The sequence below is a fragment of the Macrotis lagotis genome, chromosome 1 (assembly GCF_037893015.1).
Source record: "Macrotis lagotis isolate mMagLag1 chromosome 1, bilby.v1.9.chrom.fasta, whole genome shotgun sequence".
Lineage (NCBI taxonomy): Eukaryota > Metazoa > Chordata > Mammalia > Peramelemorphia > Peramelidae > Macrotis > Macrotis lagotis.
The window spans coordinates 276,078,656-276,100,267 of NC_133658.1; the positions used below are offsets into that span (position 1 = coordinate 276,078,656).

Sequence of the window (21,612 nt, forward strand, 5' to 3'; positions counted from 1 at the left end):
TAGCTGAGAACCCTGTTCATATAATTGAAGGCATTTGATGAAAGTTCTCTCCCTCGCTGATTACCTTCCAGATGTGTTCTGCCACTATCTTCTTTTTCACCTATCTCACATACAGATATAGCCCTCCTCTTGCCAAAGTGGACCCTTTGATATGTACAAGTGACCCCATTTCCTCCCATCTTCTTCAATAGATTGCCCCTTTATCATCCCTATTCTCTTGCTTATCTTCAATCTCTTCCTAATAGTGACTTGCCTGCAAATATGGCCATATCTTCCTCATCTTCCAAAAAACTTTCTATTAATCCTTTCATTCCCAATAGCTATCATTTCATATCTCAACCCTTTGGATGGATAAGCTCCTTAAGAAGGTTTTCTATAATCAGTGTCTCCACTTCTTTTCCTTTTACTCTCTCCTTAAAACTATAGCCTTGTTTCTCACCTCAATATTAAATTAAAATTGCTCTCTCCAGAGTTATCAATGATCTCTTAATTGCAAAATCCAATGACCATTTTTTCTCAAGTCTCATTCGTTTTTACCTATCTGCAACTTTTGACACTGTCAGTCAACCTCTTCTTTTTGATATTCATATCTTCTATTTGACATCTCAATCTCTATGTTCCTTAGATAACTTAAACTCAGAATGTTCAAAACTGAACTCATTATCTTTTCCCCAAAACCCACACTTCTTCCTAACTTACCTATTACTACTGATATTACTACTACTTATAGTCATTTACCTATTACTACTACTTATAGGCACACCAACCTAGGTGTCATACTCAGTTCCTCACTCCCTCTCAGTACTTATATTTAAAATGTTGTTAAGGCTTATCAACTTTTCCTTTGTAACATCTCTTATATATGCCCCCCCTTTCTTTCTGACATTTCTACCACCCTGGTACAGATCCTCATCTCTTCATGCTTTGACTATTGCAATAATCTATTGGTGATCTTCTTGACATAAGGCTCTTTCTACTCCAGACTATCTACTCAGCTTCAAAATGTACTTCCTAAAGCAGAGTATACAACTATCCCCCTCACCTTCATCAATCAATTCCACTGACTACTATCAACTCCAATATAAAACCCTCTGCTTAGCATTTGGAGCTCCCACCCACATGCTCTCTGATCCAGTGACACTAGCCTCCTTGCTGTTCCTCAAACAGGACACTCTGTCTCCTGACTGACCTATTTTTATTTTTTTCTGCCTCATCTCTCTATCTCCTGGCATTGCTGGTTTCCTTCAAGTCTCACCTAAAATCCCACCTTCTACTTATCCTCTTTATTAGCCCACAGCGAGAATTTAATGATTACTGAACTGGGAATTCTCCATCTTTCCTGGAGCTTCCCCCTTCTCTCCCTCTGCCTACTCCTGAGAGAGTCCCTACTGGACTACCAGTCAAGAATACACATCCTCCCCCCAGAGTGGAAGGACTGGGGTGACTTCCTAACTCACCAATTCTGAGGAGGACCCAAACTAAATAAGGGGTGAGAAAAACCCTGAGTCTCCTGTGAAAACTAGAAAATCTATTTTGAATCAGTGAATCAAAGTGGAAACGGCATTCCCTTGGGGAGTACTGATTATGCTGCAAGAGAAAGTGAGCCAAAATAAGGCCAGAAAACAACCCCCAACTTTCTTTTCTTTCTATTTCCTTTTGTCTCCATCAATTGGGGCAGCTAGATGGTGCAGTGGATAGAACATGAGGAGGACCTGAGTTCAAATTTGACCTTACTAACTAGCTGTATGACCTTGGGCAAATCACTTAACTGTGACTGTCTCACATCCAGGGCCACCTACAGTTGTCCTGATTCATATATGGCCACTGAATCCAGATGATTTTGGAGGAGAAAGTGAGGCTGCTAACTTAGCACAGTACCCATTCCCTCATTCAAATCCAATTCAGATGTCTTGGTCTTCTTCAAAAACGAAGGACAAACATTATCTCCATCACTCCCAAAGGTCAGGGTAAAGATAACCCCAGAGAGTCGGTGAACATTGTTTTCTTCATTTTACTTTTACCTGAATTGAGCCCAATTCAACTGTAGCATCTCAGAGGTTAAAAGGGAAGTCAGAGATCCAACAAATCTAACTTGTTCCTGAATAAGAATTAGTGAGGCTTGTCAAAAATTTAAAAGGAAAAAGGAAGCTTTGTCATCTATTTATTAAATTAATCAATAAGTATTTATATTAAGTATCTACTTTTTGTCAGATATGTGCTAAGGATACAAAGGCAAAAAAAAAATCCTCCTCTCCTGGAGTTTTAATGAGGGAGACAACGTGTACATAAAGAATAACTATGACCTAAAGAGGAGGCAGATAAAAGTCCAGTAGTGAGGGAGGACAATAGCAGCTGAGGATCAGGAAAGCCTTCCTGGAGCTTAGGTTGTACCTTGAAGTCATCATGGGAATGGATGGCAGAGAGGAGGAAGGTCAGTGCAAAGACACAGAGAGAGCAGGGAGGACCAAAGGTGAAGAACACAAAGAGAAGGTCAATTTTTCTACAGATAGAAGATCAAAGAAGACAGGTTGGGACCAAGTTGTGAGGGATTTTAAAAGTCAAACCAAGTTGTTAATGATTCTAGAGTTTATTGAGAGAGTGGAAATGTATGTATGTATATATGTATGTATGTATGTATGTATGTATGTATGTATGTAATAGAGTCAGATCAAGGAAAATTAGTTTGGCAGCTGTATTAAGCATGGATTAGAGTGGGAATTGGCCAATTTGAAGGTCAATGCAACAATCTAGGTAAGATGTATCCAATGTGTAACTGGTGATGCAAGACTTCAGCTCAGGACCTAGACAACTTTCCTGGGTCTGTTTTCTCATCTGTAAAATGAGAATGTTGGATAAGATGGTGCCTGAGGTTCCTTCTGACTCTAGCTCTAAAATTCTATGAGTCTGTGAATAATAGTAACTAATACTGTTATAATACTTTTTAAGTTTTTCAAAATGTTCTTCACACTGTAACCCTATGAGTTAGTACAAGCAGCTCAGTTTTGTATCTCAGTTTTATGAATGAGGAAACAGAAGAGGTGGAGTAATTTTGCCATGGTTACACAGCTAAATAAATATAGGAGACAGGATTCTCTCCCAGTTCTCCAAATCTGGTGCTCGCCCTATTCCAAATCCTATACACACTGCCTCTCAAGAAAGAGGCTCTACCAACTATGTGGTCAGCACTGTGCTGGCAACTCTTTACTTTGAAATGTGATATATTGTTCAGGTTTGAAAATAAGACATGATATTTTTCCTTTCCTATATGGCCTGCTTAGCTCAGGGCCAATAACACAGAGAAATCTGGCATTCTCCACTATAGGAGTGAATCTAGAACTAGGTGTAGAGGTCTGCAGATTAAGATCACTATATATTGTGTCCAGGAGCCATGACCAGATTCAGGAGCAAGAAGACTTGGGTGAAGCATAACTTGGTTAGATAAGACAACCTTAAAGGCCCACAGGCAAAAGGCAAGGTCTGTAAAAGACCAATGTGGGTCAAAAGGGTATAGCAGCAACTCAATTCAGGATAGACTGAAATGAAGTCAAAGCCAGGAGCTAAAGTAGTAATTGAGCATAACAGGAGACATGGATCAAGACAAAGGTCCAGAGTAGTCTTAAAAATCCTGTGAAGCAGCAGTAGATAAAGCACCGGCCCTGAAGTCAGGGGGACTCAAATCTGGTCTCAGACACTTAATAATTACCTAGTTGTGTGATGCTAGGCAAGTCACTTAACCCCACTGCCTTGCCCCCCGCCAAAAAAACTTGTGAAAATCTGTTCAACTTGTTTGGCCACCCATTCTACTTGATAGATCCTAGGCTGGGTTAAGGCTAACAAGACACTGTGCTGAACAAAATTCCAGGTCTTGAATTGACTCCAGATAGTGCTAGTGCCTTTGCTCCCCCCCTCACCATGCAGTGATGGTGGTAGACTTAGGAACACTCTATCTCCAGTTTTTTTATGAAGGTTTCTATTGAACCTGAACACCATATTTTAGGCAAGACATTGAAAAAGTAGTGAGTCTAGTGAAGGATGACTAGAATGGTGAGGGATTTGAAGACTCTGACCTTGAATTAGGAACTGAAGACTTTTATCCTGGTGAAGAAAAACAACACTTTTTTTTAAAAAAAACTTCTTAGCAACTAGAGCTACCCAAATGTGGTAGTAGAAGGAAGACATTGCTAGAGGTCCTTTAGCAAAGACTAAATAACTACTTGTTGGGTATATTATAGATGGGATTCATTTGACTAGAGATCCCTGACATCAGTTTTCCTAAAATTTTATCATGTTGCAGAGGGGATTTTTGTTGAGGTATAAATTGGACTAGATGATTCAAATTTAAGATTCCGTGATTCAGGTCAAACAAAAAGTATGAAGTAAGCAAAGAAGGAATTTACAGATTTATAGCAGGAAATATCATGATGTAATCAACTGTAGTCAATCTCTTTAGATTCTATGTACTGGTGTTTGTTGTGTGAGTGGGAGGTGAATTATCTTGATAAAATCTAGTGCAAAGACAAAGGGATGACATCTCTGGTCTCCACCATTGTACACTCATGAAACGATCAGATAAATTAGGGCATGGAGGAGGGACCAGTAGATCTTTTAGGGAACTAATGATGGAACTCAGAAGCTCTGATTTGGGATTAAACTTTAAGAAGAAAAGGGGTTATTTTTTTGACAATGCTGAGAAGTCAAGTGTGGTTCTGGAGGGCAGAATGTAAGAGTGGTAGGTTCAATAGAAATCTTCTTCCCTTAAGGTTGAAATAATTACACCTTTGATCCCATGAGAATAATCTCCAAGATCCTGAATATAAAAAATCATTTTTACTCTGACCACAACACCTCGTTTTACTCTTCCTTTGCCCTTCTTACCTTCATCACCACTTTCAATTTCACCCTTGATTCTTCCTTATCTAATCAACAATAAACATTTTACACTCTCCTGTGGTATCTCCTGCATTCTGTTTTCAATTGCATCTAATTTATTTTTATTTTTTTAGGGGGTGCTTTTTTTTTGGAAGGCAAATGGGGTTAAGTGGCTTGCCCAAGGCCACACAGCTAGGTAATTATTAAGTGTCTGAGGCTGGATTTGAACTCAGGTACTCCTGACTCCAGGGCCAGTGCTTTATCCACTATGCCACCTAGCCGCCCCCTTCCATAATTTTCTGTAGCATCTGACTACTTCCCTACTTCTGGATACTCTCCCCTTCCTTTCTCTTAGTGTCAGAAATGCCAGTGACTCCTTCCCTTGTTTCTCTTCCCTTGCTTGAGTGGCTGTTCCCTGAAACTCTTGCCTTTGGCCTTTTTCTCTGCTCTTTCAACAATAGCCAACTAACATTTTACAGAATAGTTGAAAGTTTGCAAAATATTTTACATATAATTCTCATTTTATCCTCAAAATAACCCTGAAAAAAAGGTGCCATTTTTATTATCCACATTTTACAAATGGGAGAGATTAACATAGCAAGTAAGTGTCGGAGGCATGATTTGGACTCAAGTTTTCCTTACTTCTGACCTAGCCATCTATCCCCTCCACCACCTAGCTGCCTCATTGATTCTTCTACCTTCAGCTGTCATCTCTAGGAAGATATTTGTCATGATTACCAATGCTGGCTCTGGATTGGGACCCCTGTAGTAGTGGCCCTGTTTCCCCACTCCAGGGGTCAGGGTTTGTGAATCCAGCTCCTTGCACTGGAGACTCTTAGTAAGACCCTCCCCTCCCCTGAGCCCCTTTCTCTCTCCCAGCCTGAGAGATGCTACTCCCCCCACCACACCATGCTTTTGCCATTCTCACCTCTCTTCACATGCACTGTCCTCCTCCACGGTTAGCCCTCCTGGCTGGCTTACTGCTGTGATGCTGACACTTTGGAACTCAGGAACAAGGTCCCTCCTGCAGGGGACATTGACTCTGGCTCAGCCCGCTCGGGCGGGCTCCAGTGAACTCTGACCCCGGGGCTAGTGTGGGGAGCCCCAGCCACACGACCTGACCAGTGAAGCCCGGGCTAGAGACACAAAGACAGGGAGCCACAGGGGAGCGCTGGGCATCCCCACGGGCAAGGGGCACAGACGGGGTTCCTGGAAGGCTCTCAGGTTCTCATGGAGACCCAGACTGAATTTAAGGACAGAGGGGCTGGAGGTTCGGGTTCAACCTCTGCTTATTAGCTGAGTGAACCCAGGCAAGCCACCTCACCTGCCCAGGCCTCAGTTTCCCTAACTGTGAAGGCTGGATTAAGATGCTAGCTGTAAATCTCTATCACACACTCCCTCAGAAACATGCTCCTAGGCCTCAGGGGGGTCTCCAGAGGGGAAAGATGGATCTCCCCGGTCCCAGAGTCCACCAGCACAGAGGCTTTCCACGCCTGGGGGAGGACGGGCCCAGCTCTCATCTGTCAGTCCACAGACTTGAGGGTGGGCGGGAGGGGGGGGAGTGGTGCTTCTAGGACTGTCCGGAGCGGAACTGCGTCGCGGAGACCTCTGGGAGTTGTAGTCCGGAAGTACTGGGAAATCCGGTACGTGATCGAAGAATCCTAGGAGTCGTAGCGAGGCCAAGTCGCGGCTTCCGTTCCGCGCCTCCAAGTCCCAGAGGCCTCTGCGGCGCTCCCGGGCTGACTGGAGCGGAGGCTTGGCGGGGATTTGACCCGGTTTCGGGGCTCCCCACTCCCTGGGCTCCCCATAAACTAAGCCTACATTATGTATTCCCTATGAGCCGGCTTTGGATTGGGACGCACCAGAGATTTCTCTTCTCGGACGTCCGGAAGGGGGAGGGATGGGCTGGCCGTCCCCGTGGTAACCGCGTGGGGCGGTTTCCTAGCCTGAGCCCTCGAGGCGGGAAGGGTTTTGGCTTGGGCACTGGAGGAGACCAGCCGTAGCGGATGGAAGCCGGGCACTCGGCGCAGCGCTTGCGGAGGGCGCTGCCCCAGGTGCGGGCAACAAGCAGCCGCTTCTAAGTGACAAGAACTGGAGTCTGTTTGGAAGAGAACCTTTCCAGCATGTTCGTCCCCTAAGTATCCCATTGGGACTCCTGTATTAGTGATGCAGGGTGAGATGAGCAAAAGCGAAAGAAAAACGTGCACAATGACGTTGTAAGGGAGAGATTACCGAAAGCAAGTGTATCTTTGTTTAATAGAAAAACAAAAAGCACTGATGATGAAACATAGTTCTTTAGGCAGAATGTTTATACATCTTGTCACAGGCAGGTTTTTGGTTTGTATTTGTTTTGTTTTTCCTCAATTTGTTTTTGTTATAAAGTAGGTTACAGTGTGGAGGGGGCAGGTTTTCCTTCCAGGAATGAATTGTGACGTAAGGTTAAAAATCACTAAGACATTTTTTAAAATGAAAATTAATCTGTTCTTGGCATAGAAGTCAACTTATAAATTCTTCTTTCCTTTTTTTTTTGTAATTCATTATAGTTGACCCTCTTGTCCTGCTTTTCTGCTTTCTATTATTTTCATGGATCACTCAACTTGTCCTGGTGGTGAATGGAGCCATGACTCCAGAATCATAGCCACCAGTTCTTTCAGTATGCTGATCTTAGCCTGGCATCTCACTTTAAGGACAACCAGGTGATGTTACATCTCCCTACTTCTCTATTAGTCTTTTTTGTTCTTCCCAGTCCAAGCATTATTCTTCTTGGAAGATAAAAGCAAACCAACAGAGTTGTGTATTTTTTTTTCACATGGTTTTTTAATATCTGGTCTACCCTGTGTAGCAATTCTTCCTTTTTAGTTTTCTCCAGTATAACTTAAAAAGAACCAAAACACTTTTTGTCATCCCTTGCCACACTCATTTCATTCTTGCCCTATTCTTACAGGATTGTAATGTGGTCCTTTTTTTCCCTGAAGAAGAAATGTGAAAGGCCATAATCTGCTGCCTTTTTTCCATGCTCCTCTGTTTACTTTTACTGATCAAAGTAGGCCTTTTGTGTAATTCTGTGGTTCTAGGCTATTAGTAGTACTAAGGAAGACATCTCTAGATAGAGATAGAAATCAGAGTACATTATTATAGGGTAGGAAAAAAATAGGGTGGTTGCAGAAAATTTATAGTCTCTTGTATCCTATAATGATTTTCTCTCTTCTTTTTTTTTTAGGTTTTTCAAGGCAAATGGGGTTAAGTGGCTTGCCCAAGGCCACACAGCTAGGTAATTATTGTCAGAGGTCAGATCTGAACTCAGGTACTCCTGACTTCAAGACTGGTGCTCTATCCACTGTACCATTTAGCCACCTGATGATTTTCTCAATGGGATGATGGTTCTATGTGACTCAAAGAAAGAAGGGACAATGATACAAGAACATGTAGAACAGTCTTAAACTTCCTCTAGAGATTATGCTTTAGGTGAAAATAAACTATACAGCCCTAAAGCAGGAATGACTGGTGAGAACCTCAGCTATAAGATAAAAGTCTACCAATAGTAATACTGGCTAGAATTGAAGGGACTAAGGAAAGAAAGAAATTAGGCCTCACTCACCCTAAAGCAAACTATTATTGGGATTAGAACTCAATATAAGCTTTCTCTATTGAATTATAAATTTGAACTTTGAGAAAGGAATCAGGGCTACTCAAAATTACTGATGCAATTAATAACCTCCATGATTTTAGTTACTAAGGCAGAGAGAAAACTCTATCTACCAGTCACACATCTACCAATGTATTCAAAGAAAGCAGTGCCATCAAGAGTTGCTTACCCAAAGAACATAAATAGCAGCAAAACTTTGAATCTGATTCATAGATTTATTTCTGGAAAGGGATTTTAAGAACATAAGAAAAATTTTGGTGGGAATTGAGATAAAGACTATCTTACCCAGAAAGCACAATCCTACCCAATCAGGAAGCAGAGGGTTTCCATTGTGGCCAAAACAATTATGCTTCAGTATTCAGTATGATAGTGGATCTGTGATCACATTGATATATTCCCTCCCATCTATGCCTTCTCATTCTGTATGATTATTTTTTTTCCTATAGATCCTCCATACAGTATCTACTATGCATGCCAGAAGACTTCCTCTAAATCTTTATATAGTAGAAAAGTATGAATGCAGCCTTCAGTTTGTTCACTTGTAATAATTTCACTATATGGGGGAGGCTAGGTGGTGCAGTGAACAGAGTACCGGCCTTGGAGTCAGGAGTACCTGGGTTCAAATCCGACCTGAGACACTTAATAATTACCTAGCCATGTGGCCTTGGGCAAGTCATTGCCTTGAAAAAAAATCTAAAAAAAATTTTCACTATATGACTAGGACTTACTTCCTCTTTTTGATGATGTATTTCCTTGATAATATCCTTTATATCACTTCTTGCATAGAAGTCATCCTTTGAAATATATCACAACCCACATGTCTCTCCATTTCCATTTAGTTCACATGCAATTTTGATCAGAGATAGTGGTATGCCAAAGTTCACATCCACACAGTAGAAATTTATACATTTATGTTTAAATATTGGTTTTTGTGCTTAGTATAGCAAAGTAGTGTATAATTACCAAAGTGAATCTAGCTTGCTCCCTTCCTGCTGTTCAATCCCATCCAACTTGTTGCCTATTTGCAATACCTATACCAGATAAAAATCACTGTTGTACTAACTCAGTGGAATGGTTATAGTCTTGGCAAAATGCTTTTTTACTTTTTTGAAATCATGTGGCAAGGGGCAGCTAGGTGGCATAGTGGATAAAGCACCAGCCCTGGAGTCAGGAGTACCTGGGTTCAAATCTGGTCTCAGACACTTAATAATTACCTAGCTGTGTGGCCTTGGGCAAGCCACTTAAACCTGTTTGCCTTGCAAAAACCTAAAAAAAAAAATCATGTGGCAAGAATGAAAACAAGTGGCAGCTAGAATGCTTGCCTGGTACCCCATATAGAAGACCTCCAGCATTCTGGGGGCGGGGATCCTTCATGGAGGATAGATGGAAGAAATGAAGTATAATAAATGCAAAGGGTGAGAAGGCACAAATGGGTACAACCTGTAACAATTAAAGGAAAACTCATGTCAACATGGCAGATACCATATTCACTTTTTCTGTTGTTTTGCTTTTACTGATTTTAGATCTTTATTGTTAGTTTGCATTTTTTTATCCTTTATCTTTTAATGTCCTTTTAAAAAATCCCTGTATTTCTATTATATCAGTATTAAATATTTAAATATAAGAATTCCAGTTTTTCCCCTTAATATATTAACCACTTGCAGTAGTTGCAGCTTGAGTTTCTAGAGAAGCCTTATCACTTGGACTTTTTAAATATTATCAAACTTCTCTTTAGCATTAAAATTTTGTTTTAATTTACTCCTCTTGATTAAAGTGGAGGTCATGGCAGGAGGGGTTGGTCTGGTAAGGTATCCTGGGTAGAAGTAGTGGTTGTAGAGGCCTAGATGCTAGATATATTTTGCAGATGAAAGCTGCTATCTTTCCTCATTTTCCAGACTAGAGACAAGGGTTTTAGCTGCAAGAACCTTGGTAAACCTGACAAATGGAAATAACAGGGCTGGAGTCTGCCACTCAGGCTGTAGATCACCAGTCATGCTGCCTGACAGCTATGGTTGTAGATGATTGATCTGGTGACTGCAGGTATCTGGAGCTATTGAGTTGAGTAGTAAATCTACTAAATAATCACACTATTTTACTGTTAATGAATGAAGATAATCAAATAGTAGAATTTGAGAAGAAAAGCACTCAAGACCTAAGTGAGGTAATGAAATGGGAAAAGTCTTTGGGTAATTTTCCATGTCCTATTCAAATGTAATGTTATAACACTGATGAGTCTAATTCTGTGTACCAGATCGCATCTCCCCCAAAGTTTTCCCCCACTCCATCCCAGCCCTATTTCCAGCTTTCATCTTCTGGAATTCTGACATAGTGGACCAAAGCTAAGATGTGGGAATAGAAGGTCCTGGGTCTCTCTTAGCTCTGATGGGCATTAGTAATGAGGACTGGCACCCTCTCCTGGCCTGGTCTCTTTTCCTCTGCCACTTAATGGACATGACAAATTTTTTTGTCTCATTTTTTTAAGTGTGGAAAAATTGGGAATGTCTTCCAGATTTAAGTATTTCTGGTTGTTTTAATGATTTTATCCACTCCCATCTCTTTTTTTTCCTTTAAGGCAATGGGGTTAAGTGACTTGCCTAAGGTCACACAGCTAGGTAATTAGTAAGTGTCTGTGGTTGCATAGCTGTTCCCCCCCCCACACACACACACACTCCTATCTCTTTAGACTCTTAAGTAAAATGCATCCCATCACAGGGTAAACATATGGGCAGTGCTCAGAATTTGTATGAGCCTCAGGGAATCCAGAATCCATGCATGTTAAGCTGAGTTTTATTTATACAGTATTTGGAAGTAGTTCAATTCTATAGTCTGACATCAGAAATGCTGAAGTTGTAAGAAAAGTCTATGGAAGAGGCACGTTAAATTGTAGTGTTGGATGTAGTAATCAGGAAATGGGAATTCTAGTGCTGCCATGAATTATCTATGTGGTTTTAGGCAAGTTTCTTCCCTGATTTAGACTTCAAAATCCCTTACCTGTAAAATAGTGGGTTGGTTAAGGTAGTCTCTAGGGTTTCTTCTGGTTCTAAGATTCTATTATCTTAACATTTCCACCTCATTGCCATTTCTATCAGAAGTGATATCTCTTAAATATTCCAGAGCAGACCATGGAAGGGACCACTATTATATCCAGGACCAAAAGAATTTTCCACTTGAAGGTGTTTGAGGATATCAATTCCCATAGGACAGAGACTGGTAGCATCCAGGCCAGGCTCCTTATTGAATAGCTCTGTCACCCACTCAAGCTCTCAAATGATCTGAGGATTAGCATATCAAAGAATGAGTGAAGGCAAGAGAGGTTTTCTCTCTACAATTCAGCAATAAAACAATGTAACTGGATCTGAGTCTCAAAGAAACTAGTTCCCCCATTTTAAAAAGCATTTCCATAGAATTACCATATTTTTCTGTTAGCCCAGGTAAAGCCTATTTCAAATTAGAAAGATCCTCAGCACCCTGGTGAACTCCCATCTACAGACCCCACTGCACACATCATCTGGCGCAGCATATTGGTTTGGTTTAGTTTTTGCTAAGTTTTTATTTTAATTCAAGGACTTTGCTTCATACAAAATGTCATTGTAGAAACAACAGCAGAATCCAAAGTTTGGCTGATAAATATGACTCAGGCAGCAAACTAGTCAATCACATAACTTTTTTTTTTTTAAGCCCCAGTTGTGTTGCATGATTGGGACATCTTTTTTTTTAACACTGTTCTTAAATATAAAGTTTTGCAACAAACCCTCAATTTATATCAAATATATTTAAAAATGAACAACTGAAGAATACATCGTATCAAAAAAGTACGAAGATAAACATTTTCCATGCACATACTTGTGTGTGTGTATATATATGTATATATGTATATATTTTACATGCAAACATGATTTATTCAAAGTACAGCCACTGCTAGACTGATTCCAGATGCAGAAAACTGGTTGATGCATTTAAAGTTTGGCAACTCACTATGGGATTTGTGATGTAGGCGTATGAAAAGATGGTAAGACCAAACCCCATGTAAGGAAGACAGGACGATGAGAATAGTGTTCTGGTTTCCTTTCTCCTCTTTCCCTAGTTCTCACCTAGTGGAGAAATGACCTAGGCCAGGCCACTCCTCCTCGCACCCCCTCATCACCTTGAGAAAGGATACAGATGAGAAACTGAGGCTGTGGAAGTGACAATCAGGTCTAGACAAAACTATAAATGACCTAACACCTTCTATGAAAACACAGCCATGGTACTGTACAGAATTTTAACTTTTTTTTTAACTGTGAAAAATAACAGGAAAGATGGGGAAATAGGTGGGATGTTGGGGCTAGGGAACAAAAAAACCCAATGCCCCCAAAAAAGGTCCTGCCACCTTTCACTGTGGGAACAATGGCCACATATGCCATTAGGGACTGTCTTTTGCTTTTTAACTCCTTGAATTAAAATCCTCTGGCTCCTTTATAATGCCAGAATGTTGTGCCTTTGTGTTTAGGGAAATGTAGCAAACATTTGGTCACAATTATGCTGAGCCCCAAACAGAGAATCCAGCAGGTAAAGCCACATAATAGGTGAAAGTCTTGTTCCATTGGTTGCTTTTGAGTGTCATTATGTTGCATAGCCCTAAGGGTTAAATTATTCAGCTTAGCACACTCAACATACCTCTCTGCACCTCGTGGCATTGTAGTACATACATGCACACACACACAGGTGCACACATACCTCAGCATACCTCGGGCACCATGTAGTGTATCAAAGTTCATACATGCATTCACACCAAAGTTGTCTTTTAGTAGAACCCAGGGATGAGAACTAGTGGACATTTAAAAATAAGTCAACTACAAAAGCATCTGAACTTTTGAAATGTAAACACTAAAGGAAACAGTGTGAGGCCCTTGGTCTAGATACACACTTATTTTCCAGAAGACAAAAGGTTTTGATGCCTTCTAATTCCCTAAAGAGTTCCCCTGTAAAAAGCTTGCTTTGCAGATAACTACCAAACTTCCACTAGTACTTGTCTGTCTTAACTCTCTCTCTCTCTCCATCTGCTCTATGGACAAGGCTGGAAGAGTGCAGGTGCTGGTCCAGCTGCTCCAAGCAGACCTAGGCAGAGGCTGAAAGGGTCCTCCTGGGGCCATAGGTTCTGTTTTCTCTTGGGTTGTAGATCCTGTCTGCTGCCTTGTAGCTACTCCCTCAACTCCTATGTCAAACCTTCTTGCCCTATTCATCTCTTCTTTGCCCCAAACATCTCTTCCTTTGGCTCTCAAGATACAAGGTATGAGGAAGCTGCTCTGTATTCCACAGGGTCTGGTTTCCTCCCATCCTTTGTGGGGGATCTTTCTCCAGCATGATCCAGTATAAAAGAATGCTAGATTTCACATCCAAGGACCAGTTCAAATCCCTGCTCTACTTCTTATTACCTTGGGGACCAAATCACTTAATCTTTGAGAATCCATAAAATGAGGAAGTTAGACAAGATAATCTCTAAGGTTCTGTTCAGGTCTGAATCTAATATCTAATGATCCTTGTCCTTTCCTTGACTACTTCCTTCACCCACCCATCCAATCATTCTCCACTTCTGGCTACCCATTTCCCTCTTTATCTGGAATGATAATTCTCTCCCTCCCCCCCCCCCCCATACACTCAAAAGTAGACATTCACTACCATCATCATCATCCCCACAGGAAAAAAAATAGATGTCTCATCCCTGAGAATCAGATTGTAAACAGGAAACAATGAACAATACTTCCTTACCACATTCAAAACAACTACACACTACACAACATTGTCAGAACTACCCCAACTAAGGGAATGATAGCTGTGAAAAGAGCCTATTTGCTATTTCCCACTGCAAGGTTTCTACCACACTCTCCACTAGTTTGTCTCTTAACCAAACCCTCAGTGCTACCCAAGGACAGGGGAAAAAAACCCTACTTTTTTAAAAACAAGTTTGATTTTTTTTCTCTCTTGGTTTTAAACTTCCCATCCAACAATGTACAAATTAATTCTTCATCCAACAATGTACAAATTAATTCTTTGTTTTCATCAGTTTTTCAGTTGGTTCCTCTTTTTAGCAGTGTCTGCAAAATACATACATGGAGATTTCATACAGGACTCAAGCATGACATGCCATCCAAGTTCCTTCCTTCCTCACAAGGTTGGATGAAGGAAAGCAGGAGGCTGCATTATCAATGTGAAACATTTCAAAGGTTAGGCACTTGGTAGTGAGTGACTGGAACAGTGGACAGAGTTGTGGGACCCAGAATGACACTGGACGAATTCTCTACATGAGATCATTTTCCTTGTTTACTATACAATTTACAAAAATGCACACAATGAAAAGTTAGTTCTAGCTCCTGGATGGATATAAAACCAATTACATTTACTTCCCCCTCTCCCTTTTCTTCTCTTTTTCTGTACCTCCCCCTGCCGGGGGGGGGGGGGGACATGAAAAAAAAAGAAAGTATCTAAATAAGACAAAATGGTGAAGGGGTAGGGTTACAGTTGGAAAACAGAATCAGCAGCTAGGACTCTTTTCAGATAGTCCTCATCAAGTGTTATTATATGTCCTTAGGGGAAGGAGGACTGAGCAGCTTTGTGTGGGATCTCTGTGGTGGTTTAATGTATGAATTGGCAGAGGTGGACATGTCATATGAATGCAGATAAGTCTGCCAGTTTAGGACACTTTGAACTTCAAGGTTTGGTCTCCTTGGAAAAGAGGATCTCTCTTAAACCATTACGTCTAGATGAATCCTCCTATAGCCTTATTTTCAGCAGCTTTTAGGTAGATTCTGCCCCCTTATCACTTATAATTAAACAAGATAAATATAGGTCTATTCTGGATAAGAATTAGACCTCTTTAAAAAAAAAAAGCCCAGATCACAAATACTATACTCCACAAATCAGGTCCATTTATGTGGGTGAAGGTCCAGCATTGCCTTCTTGGCCACTGAGAGAAATTTCAAATGTATGCCATGAGACTCAGCAAGGCAGCGGACAAGGGAGGGATGGAAAAAAACACATCCCTTAAAAAAAAAGATTTTATTGATCTGTCCAGTGCAGAGAGAGAGAGAAAGACACAGACAGACAGACAGACAGAAAGTCAAACAAGGTAGAAAGGGAGAGGGACACAGAGATAAAGGCAGAGAGAGAAAGACAAAGAGGCACAGAGACACATAGAGAGAGGAAAGTGGGAGAGAGGGAGACATAAAAGAGCAGCAGATTTCCCCCAAAGAGCAGTCTTGGGGGCAAGCTCCTTCCGTGTCATCATGCTAATTGCCTCTGCAGTCCCGAGCAAGCCCAGGTTTGGGGGAGGGAGGGACCCAGCCTTCAGATGATAAAACTCATCAACTGTAACACACACAGACCTGCCGAGTTGGGTGTGTGCTGTGTGTTTTTGCCGGGATGCTAGCACCAGTCGTCTTCATCGGTTTGGTGATAATAACTCTGCCGCGCCCTGCTGCCGCTAGTCCCTGGACCCGAGCTGAGCCCCAGACTGCAGTGGTAACCATTGGGCACACGACGGAGATGGTGGGACTGTGATGTCAGAGAGGACACATAGGAAGTCCTCGAGGAGCGGCCCGAGTTGGTGGCGACGGCTTCCTCAAAAGTGAGTGTGTCCTCTGGCAGGGCCCGGTAAGAGGAATCACTGTGGTCACGGTGTCCCAGATACGGATCCGAGCCAATCCGAGACACTGGGGTTGGCGGTTGGCTCAGAGAATCCCTCTGGAGCAGGGTGTTGTGCTCGGAAAGGCCTCGACTGAGCCGTCCTGGGGAGAAGGTGGGCAGGCTGGTCTGGAAACCGGTGAAGTGGACAGGCGAGGAGTTCGCAGTCTTGTATGTGATGCTGGGGCGGGGGGTCAAAGGTGTCTGGGGGAGCTGTCTCCGCCCACCACGGCCCGGTGTACTAGCACCAGATGTTGACAGCAAGGGACTCCCATTAACTGAACCACTACCCTACATGAAAATTGAACAGAGCAAATCAAAAATAAAAACACAGACCAGACAGACAGAGCCACACAGTACATGTGGGGGAGGAGGAAGGGGAGGAGGGAATGGAGGAGGAAGAGGAGGGGAGACAAGTGACAGAAGCAAAAGACAAGCTCAGAAGCACCAAGGACCAGGGAATGAGGGTGAGGATAATGGCAACACAGAAAACCAAAGGATAGACAACCACAGTTAAGGGAAGGGGAAAGTAAAAAAGCGATTTAAAAAGAGATGTAAGGTGTTGAAAAGTTAAAGCCAGAGAGTGACCAATTAAAACAGGATTATCTGTCCCATTTGGGAGATGCTGTAGAACAGAAACTGACTGACTCACTAACAAGTATAACACCAGAATAAACAGTAGACTGGATGGGGAAAGAACAGGGATGGATGTCAAAACAAGTTGCAACTCTTACTATTATCAACATCAGCAGTTATAACTGGGAAATGTGGAGGAAGAGTGTGCCCAAGGTTTGCTATTCTGGGGAAAACCTGCTATAGAAACACCCTTCCTTTCTGGTCCTAGGGCCAAACTGGTTGTTTCTTATAATGTGTCATTCTATAATAAAAAATATATTTTTTAATTTTTAAAAGTTTGATTTTTTTTAATCCCTTGATGATTCACAAAGCTATGGTAGCTACAGGACTTGTTTTTCTGGGAAGAAAACAGGACCCAAAGCTTTCTTTGAAGTTGCACACTCTTGTGAGGGGAATAGGAGAAAATCTGGGGGGTTTTTTGTCTGCCCAAAGGCTCTCTGGGACAGAGAAAAGTGGAGAGGAGTTGGCTATTAAGGATGGGCTGTGACCCCTGTGAACAATGGGTTTTGTTTCTGGTTCACAGAAAGACCTTCTGGTCTGCCTCATAGACAGTATGACTGCTGGACTAAAAGAGAGCTGAGGATAGAATCGTTATAGAAAGGATAACAACAAAGGACTGAGGAAAGGACTAGTCAGATACCTCACAGAAAAGGTGAAACATAAGAACTAAGAAAATAGCCAGTTTCTCTACAGAAAGGTGAGAGTCAGCACTGACACGGTCTGGCTAAGGTCAGATTCCTCACAGATAACAAGAGCCAGGGCTGGAGATGTGATCCCCCAGTAGGACTCTCTAAACTATCTTAGCTATGAGGTACGCTATTCAACTCTAGGTTCAAACCTAAGAGTATCCTGACACTTTGTTCAGGTGAGGTGTTGCAGGACTGGACAGAAGTAGACAGGACAGATAGGTTGTGATAGCTGGGATGGAGGAAGAGGGAGAGAAGTGGAATTATTGTCTTCTGAAAAACTAATTGTCTTCTGGGGGGGGGGGGTCTCATATAACACTCTAATCTGAGGAGAACAGGACCCAATCCCAGCCCCTCAAGGCCCCAGACTTTGGCTTGAGTGTTTCTTCACTACTTTCCAGGTAATGGCTCCATTTGGTTGGAACAACTGTGGGATTTTATGAATTGATATCTTCCTAAAAAGGTTCCTGGTACCATAGCAGTGACCACAACCCTTGGAAAGGGAGTTATATCTGTCTCATGCCTTCAGGACAGGACCCTTCTCTTCTCCCATTCAGTTAACTCCCCAAATCTTCTCAGTTCTGTCTTGTTCAGGTTAAGAATCTTTGCCTTGAGGTTGTTTAGTCTGAACCCAGAAGGGTCATCATTTTACCAAGTATGAGCCCCAGGCACAGTTTAATTTCTCCCTCTTGTCACTCCACCCCTCTCCCAACATCTCCAGTCTCTCACCTGTCTATGGGGACCTGGCTCCTGCCCTCCAGGAGGTGATGTAGGACGACTCCCATTGGAGGATTTGGGCTGTGATGGGTCCCGGCTCCCAAATCGGTCACAAGAGTAAAAGCGCTGTTTCTCTGAAGAGGAGGAAGAGAGCTGCTTCCGCTCCTGGGATCGCCCCCTTTCTTGCTTTCTCTCATGTTTACATGGGGCTGAACCTTCCCCTGATGGAGCTGCCATCCCCACATTGTGGTTTGGTGCTAAATATAGGATGGAGACACAGTAAGAAACAGAGAAACTGGAGAAAAAATTTTACCCCCACCCCCACCCTCTATCTCACACCACCAGTCCCATCATAATCCCCTAATCATCTATCTTACCCACTTTCCATTTCATTTACCCCATCTATAATTTACTCTCCCTGGGACTCAGTTTCTTTATCTGTAAAATGAGATTGGATAGTGGACCACTAAGGCCCCATCTAGTTCTAATCTATAATTAGCAAGTATGGGTTCACCCCCTCCCCACTAAGACCTCACCCAACACCTCCATCCTTCCATATTCTACATTATCCACCACCCCAATCTCAAATCCAATTTCTATCACAATCCTATCACTTACCTCTACTCCAATTCTCCTCTCATCTACTTTCCCCATCCCAACACCCTTCTTTAAATCACCATACCAATCCCAAATCCTTACTCATCTTTCTCATCTCAATCATCTCTTCTCCCAAGGAAGTCACAGACTCCCTAATCACTAGATGTTGCTTCCTTAGACAGGCATAGTCCTAAAGTACATTATCTCTCATTCCTAAAAACTAACATAGTCTTCTTCCTTTCCAAAGTGGGGAACTGACCCAGGAAAGTTGTCAAGAAGCACTTTGGCCAAGAGCCTCTGAATTGATGGGGCGAGACCAGCAAATATGGTGAAAAAATTCTGCCTGCTCAGACCAATCCCAAAGGAGCTTTTAAAGCCAGAGATATTCCCCTAATGGATAGGTTAATTCATACAGAATGTGAATTCTACATAGGTAAGAAATATCAGACAGATTCTTTGGGGCCCTTCCAAGTCATTCTCTAGTCTGGCCTCTTGTTGCAATTATTAAGAGTCATTTTTTTGTTCTAGGAGTTTTTATAGACTATGAGAGACAGGTCAGATTCTCTCTCCTCCTTCCTGGGGCCCAAAGTTCAAAAGGAGTTGTATACAGTGAAGTAACTTTCCCAAGACCTCACAAGTAGTAAGTAGGGGTTCCAAGAATCAAACCCAAATCTTCTAACCACAAATCCATGCCACTTCATATGTATTTTATAATATATGGATACTCTTTATAAAGTACTGTACAAGCAAAATGATTTTACTATATTATAGGTGCTCAATAAATATTTATTGAATAAAATAAACTTACTAATTTTTTTTAAAAGAGTTGTATAGGGGGCAGCTAGATGGCATATTGAATAGAGCACTGGTCCTAGAGTCAGGAGGACTTGAGTTCAAATTTGACCTCAGACACTTAATAATTGGTTAGCTGCGTGACCCTGGGCAAGTCACTTAACCCCATTGCCTTAAATAAATAAAACAAAACTTAAAAAAGAAGTTGTATAGACTCACCCCCATCCCCATCAGCTGACTGACTAGGACATTTGTCCAAAGACTTCTGCTTCTTCTCCCTGCGCCGATGACAGCGATGATGGTGGTGATGCTGAGGCTGGCCTGAGGGTACACGTTCCAGGCCATATTCATAAAGGTGCGAGCCATGTGGGCGCTGTGGAGCCAGAGTGGAGATGGAGCGCTTCATGGGGCTTGTGTCTGGAATGGGCTGTTGGAGGGTTAAAGGAAAGACCTTAGCCAAACCCATCAGTTGTTAGGGGAACAGAGCTAAGGGAAGAGATATAGGGTAGGGAGGAAGGAAAGGGGCAGAGAAGCATGAGGGAACAAACAAGGCAGGAGAGCTAAAGTAATTTATTTGGGATAGGAATAGAGAAAGAAAGGCTATGAGATTGCTGGAAGGACCAGACTCATCTGAGTCTCACCCCAGGATGCAGCCACATGCCCTCAGCTGCCTATTACCCCAAAGCCCTGAAAATTCCTTGACATGCTCGCAATGCTGAGTTCAGATGTATTGTCTTTAACTGTTAGTTATTAAAGGACCAGGATCAACACTACAATTAAAACTTTTCTAACCCCATCCTATCCTCAGACAGGAAGTCTAGATTTTAAAATGGTTGGGGATCAAAAAGCAAAGTAATCAAAGAAGGTTTAGGGTAGCTTGAGTCCCTCACTTCTCTTTTGGTCCATCCTAATCTAGTCAGGAGAAAATCCCTGCTACAAGGCCCTAGAACTGGTATAAGTCTCTCTAGGCAAACTTTCACCTCAGTTGTTCTTCTTTCTCTAGAGGCAAGACGTAGCTGGTCTAATCTAGCTTAAGTCTCTGTGGCTTTGGGCAAGGGAAATAAAGAACTACAGTCTCTTTTCAAAGGGATGTCTCATCTCTGCTGGCCACCACTCCTCTTATTCTCTTTCCTCATATGCTACATGGAAGGATCCAAATCTCTAAGGACAGATGATTTAGGAACAGCTTTACTATATCCAACTCTCTCCATTGAGGAAAGGGAGAGGCTAATCGCAGAGAGTCAGAGTGGTGTGTGAAAAGATTAGCTATGATTACCATCTCTAGTCCCCTTTGCAGGCTTCTTTGGGGGTACTCCCCAACTACTAAGGGAGGCAAATCTAGGAGGATATTTCCAGAGCTAAATGGCAACCATGAGAAAATATCATGTGGAAACTGAGGGGCTCATTTACAGTCCTTGGTAGGATGAAAAAAAAGTATTGGCCTGTGCTAGAGCTTTCACCCACAGAGACCAATCAAGGGTACCATTCCTCTTTGACTTGAGTACTCTGGGGCTGCAGAAACATTTTAAGCCAAGCACTCCCACAAGAAGTATTCCAAGCATGAAGAGGAAAGAGCTCAAGAGCAACAAGTCTTCATATATGCAGAAAAAGAGTCAATATAGTTTAAGCTACATACTGCTAGGTAACTCCCAGGCGATCGCGCTTGGCTCCTCTGCACACACGGCGGACAAGATGAGGGACAAAACAGCCAGTGGTAAACATCAGGGCAGATGTGCGGCAGATGTACGGTAGACAAACAATGGGATGAATGAGGAGGAAGAGGGAGATGGGAGGAAGGAACCAAGAAATGAGGAAAAAGGGGTTAATTGGAAGAGATATGGGAGAAGAAGAGAAGTAACAGGGAGGAGGAGGAGACATGAAAAACAATGGAAATGAGATTAGAAAATAGAAGTACAAAAGTATGTGTGTGTGTGTGTGTGTGTGTGTGTGTGTGTGTGTGAGAGAGAGAGAGAGAGAGAGAGAGAGAGAGAGAGAGAGAATGAGAATGCA

The 21,612-nt window shown here is 42.2% G+C and overlaps 2 protein-coding genes across 5 annotated transcripts in view; both read right to left on the reverse strand.

Moving 5' to 3' along the window:
- LOC141505051 (uncharacterized) overlaps positions 1 to 6,409 on the reverse strand; it is a 48,805-nt gene extending 42,396 nt beyond the window's left edge. For all 4 annotated transcript variants that reach the window (XR_012473534.1, XR_012473533.1, XM_074210539.1 and 1 more), the window contains exon 1: positions 5,798 to 6,409. The gene's annotated coding sequence lies outside the window, so the exon portion shown is untranslated. The remainder of the gene's footprint in view (positions 1 to 5,797) is intronic.
- Positions 6,410 to 14,175: 7,766 nt separating this feature from the next.
- The window catches only part of CACNA1B (calcium voltage-gated channel subunit alpha1 B), a 249,476-nt gene continuing 242,039 nt past the window's right edge, over positions 14,176 to 21,612 (reverse strand). Inside the window, exons 44-46 of the mRNA XM_074210540.1 lie at positions 19,822 to 20,029; positions 18,226 to 18,470; positions 14,176 to 16,465 (exon numbers count right to left, since the gene is read on the reverse strand). Of these exons, the coding sequence (XP_074066641.1) occupies positions 15,917 to 16,465; positions 18,226 to 18,470; positions 19,822 to 20,029 (1,002 nt within the window). The 3' untranslated portion in view covers positions 14,176 to 15,916. The remainder of the gene's footprint in view (positions 16,466 to 18,225; positions 18,471 to 19,821; positions 20,030 to 21,612) is intronic.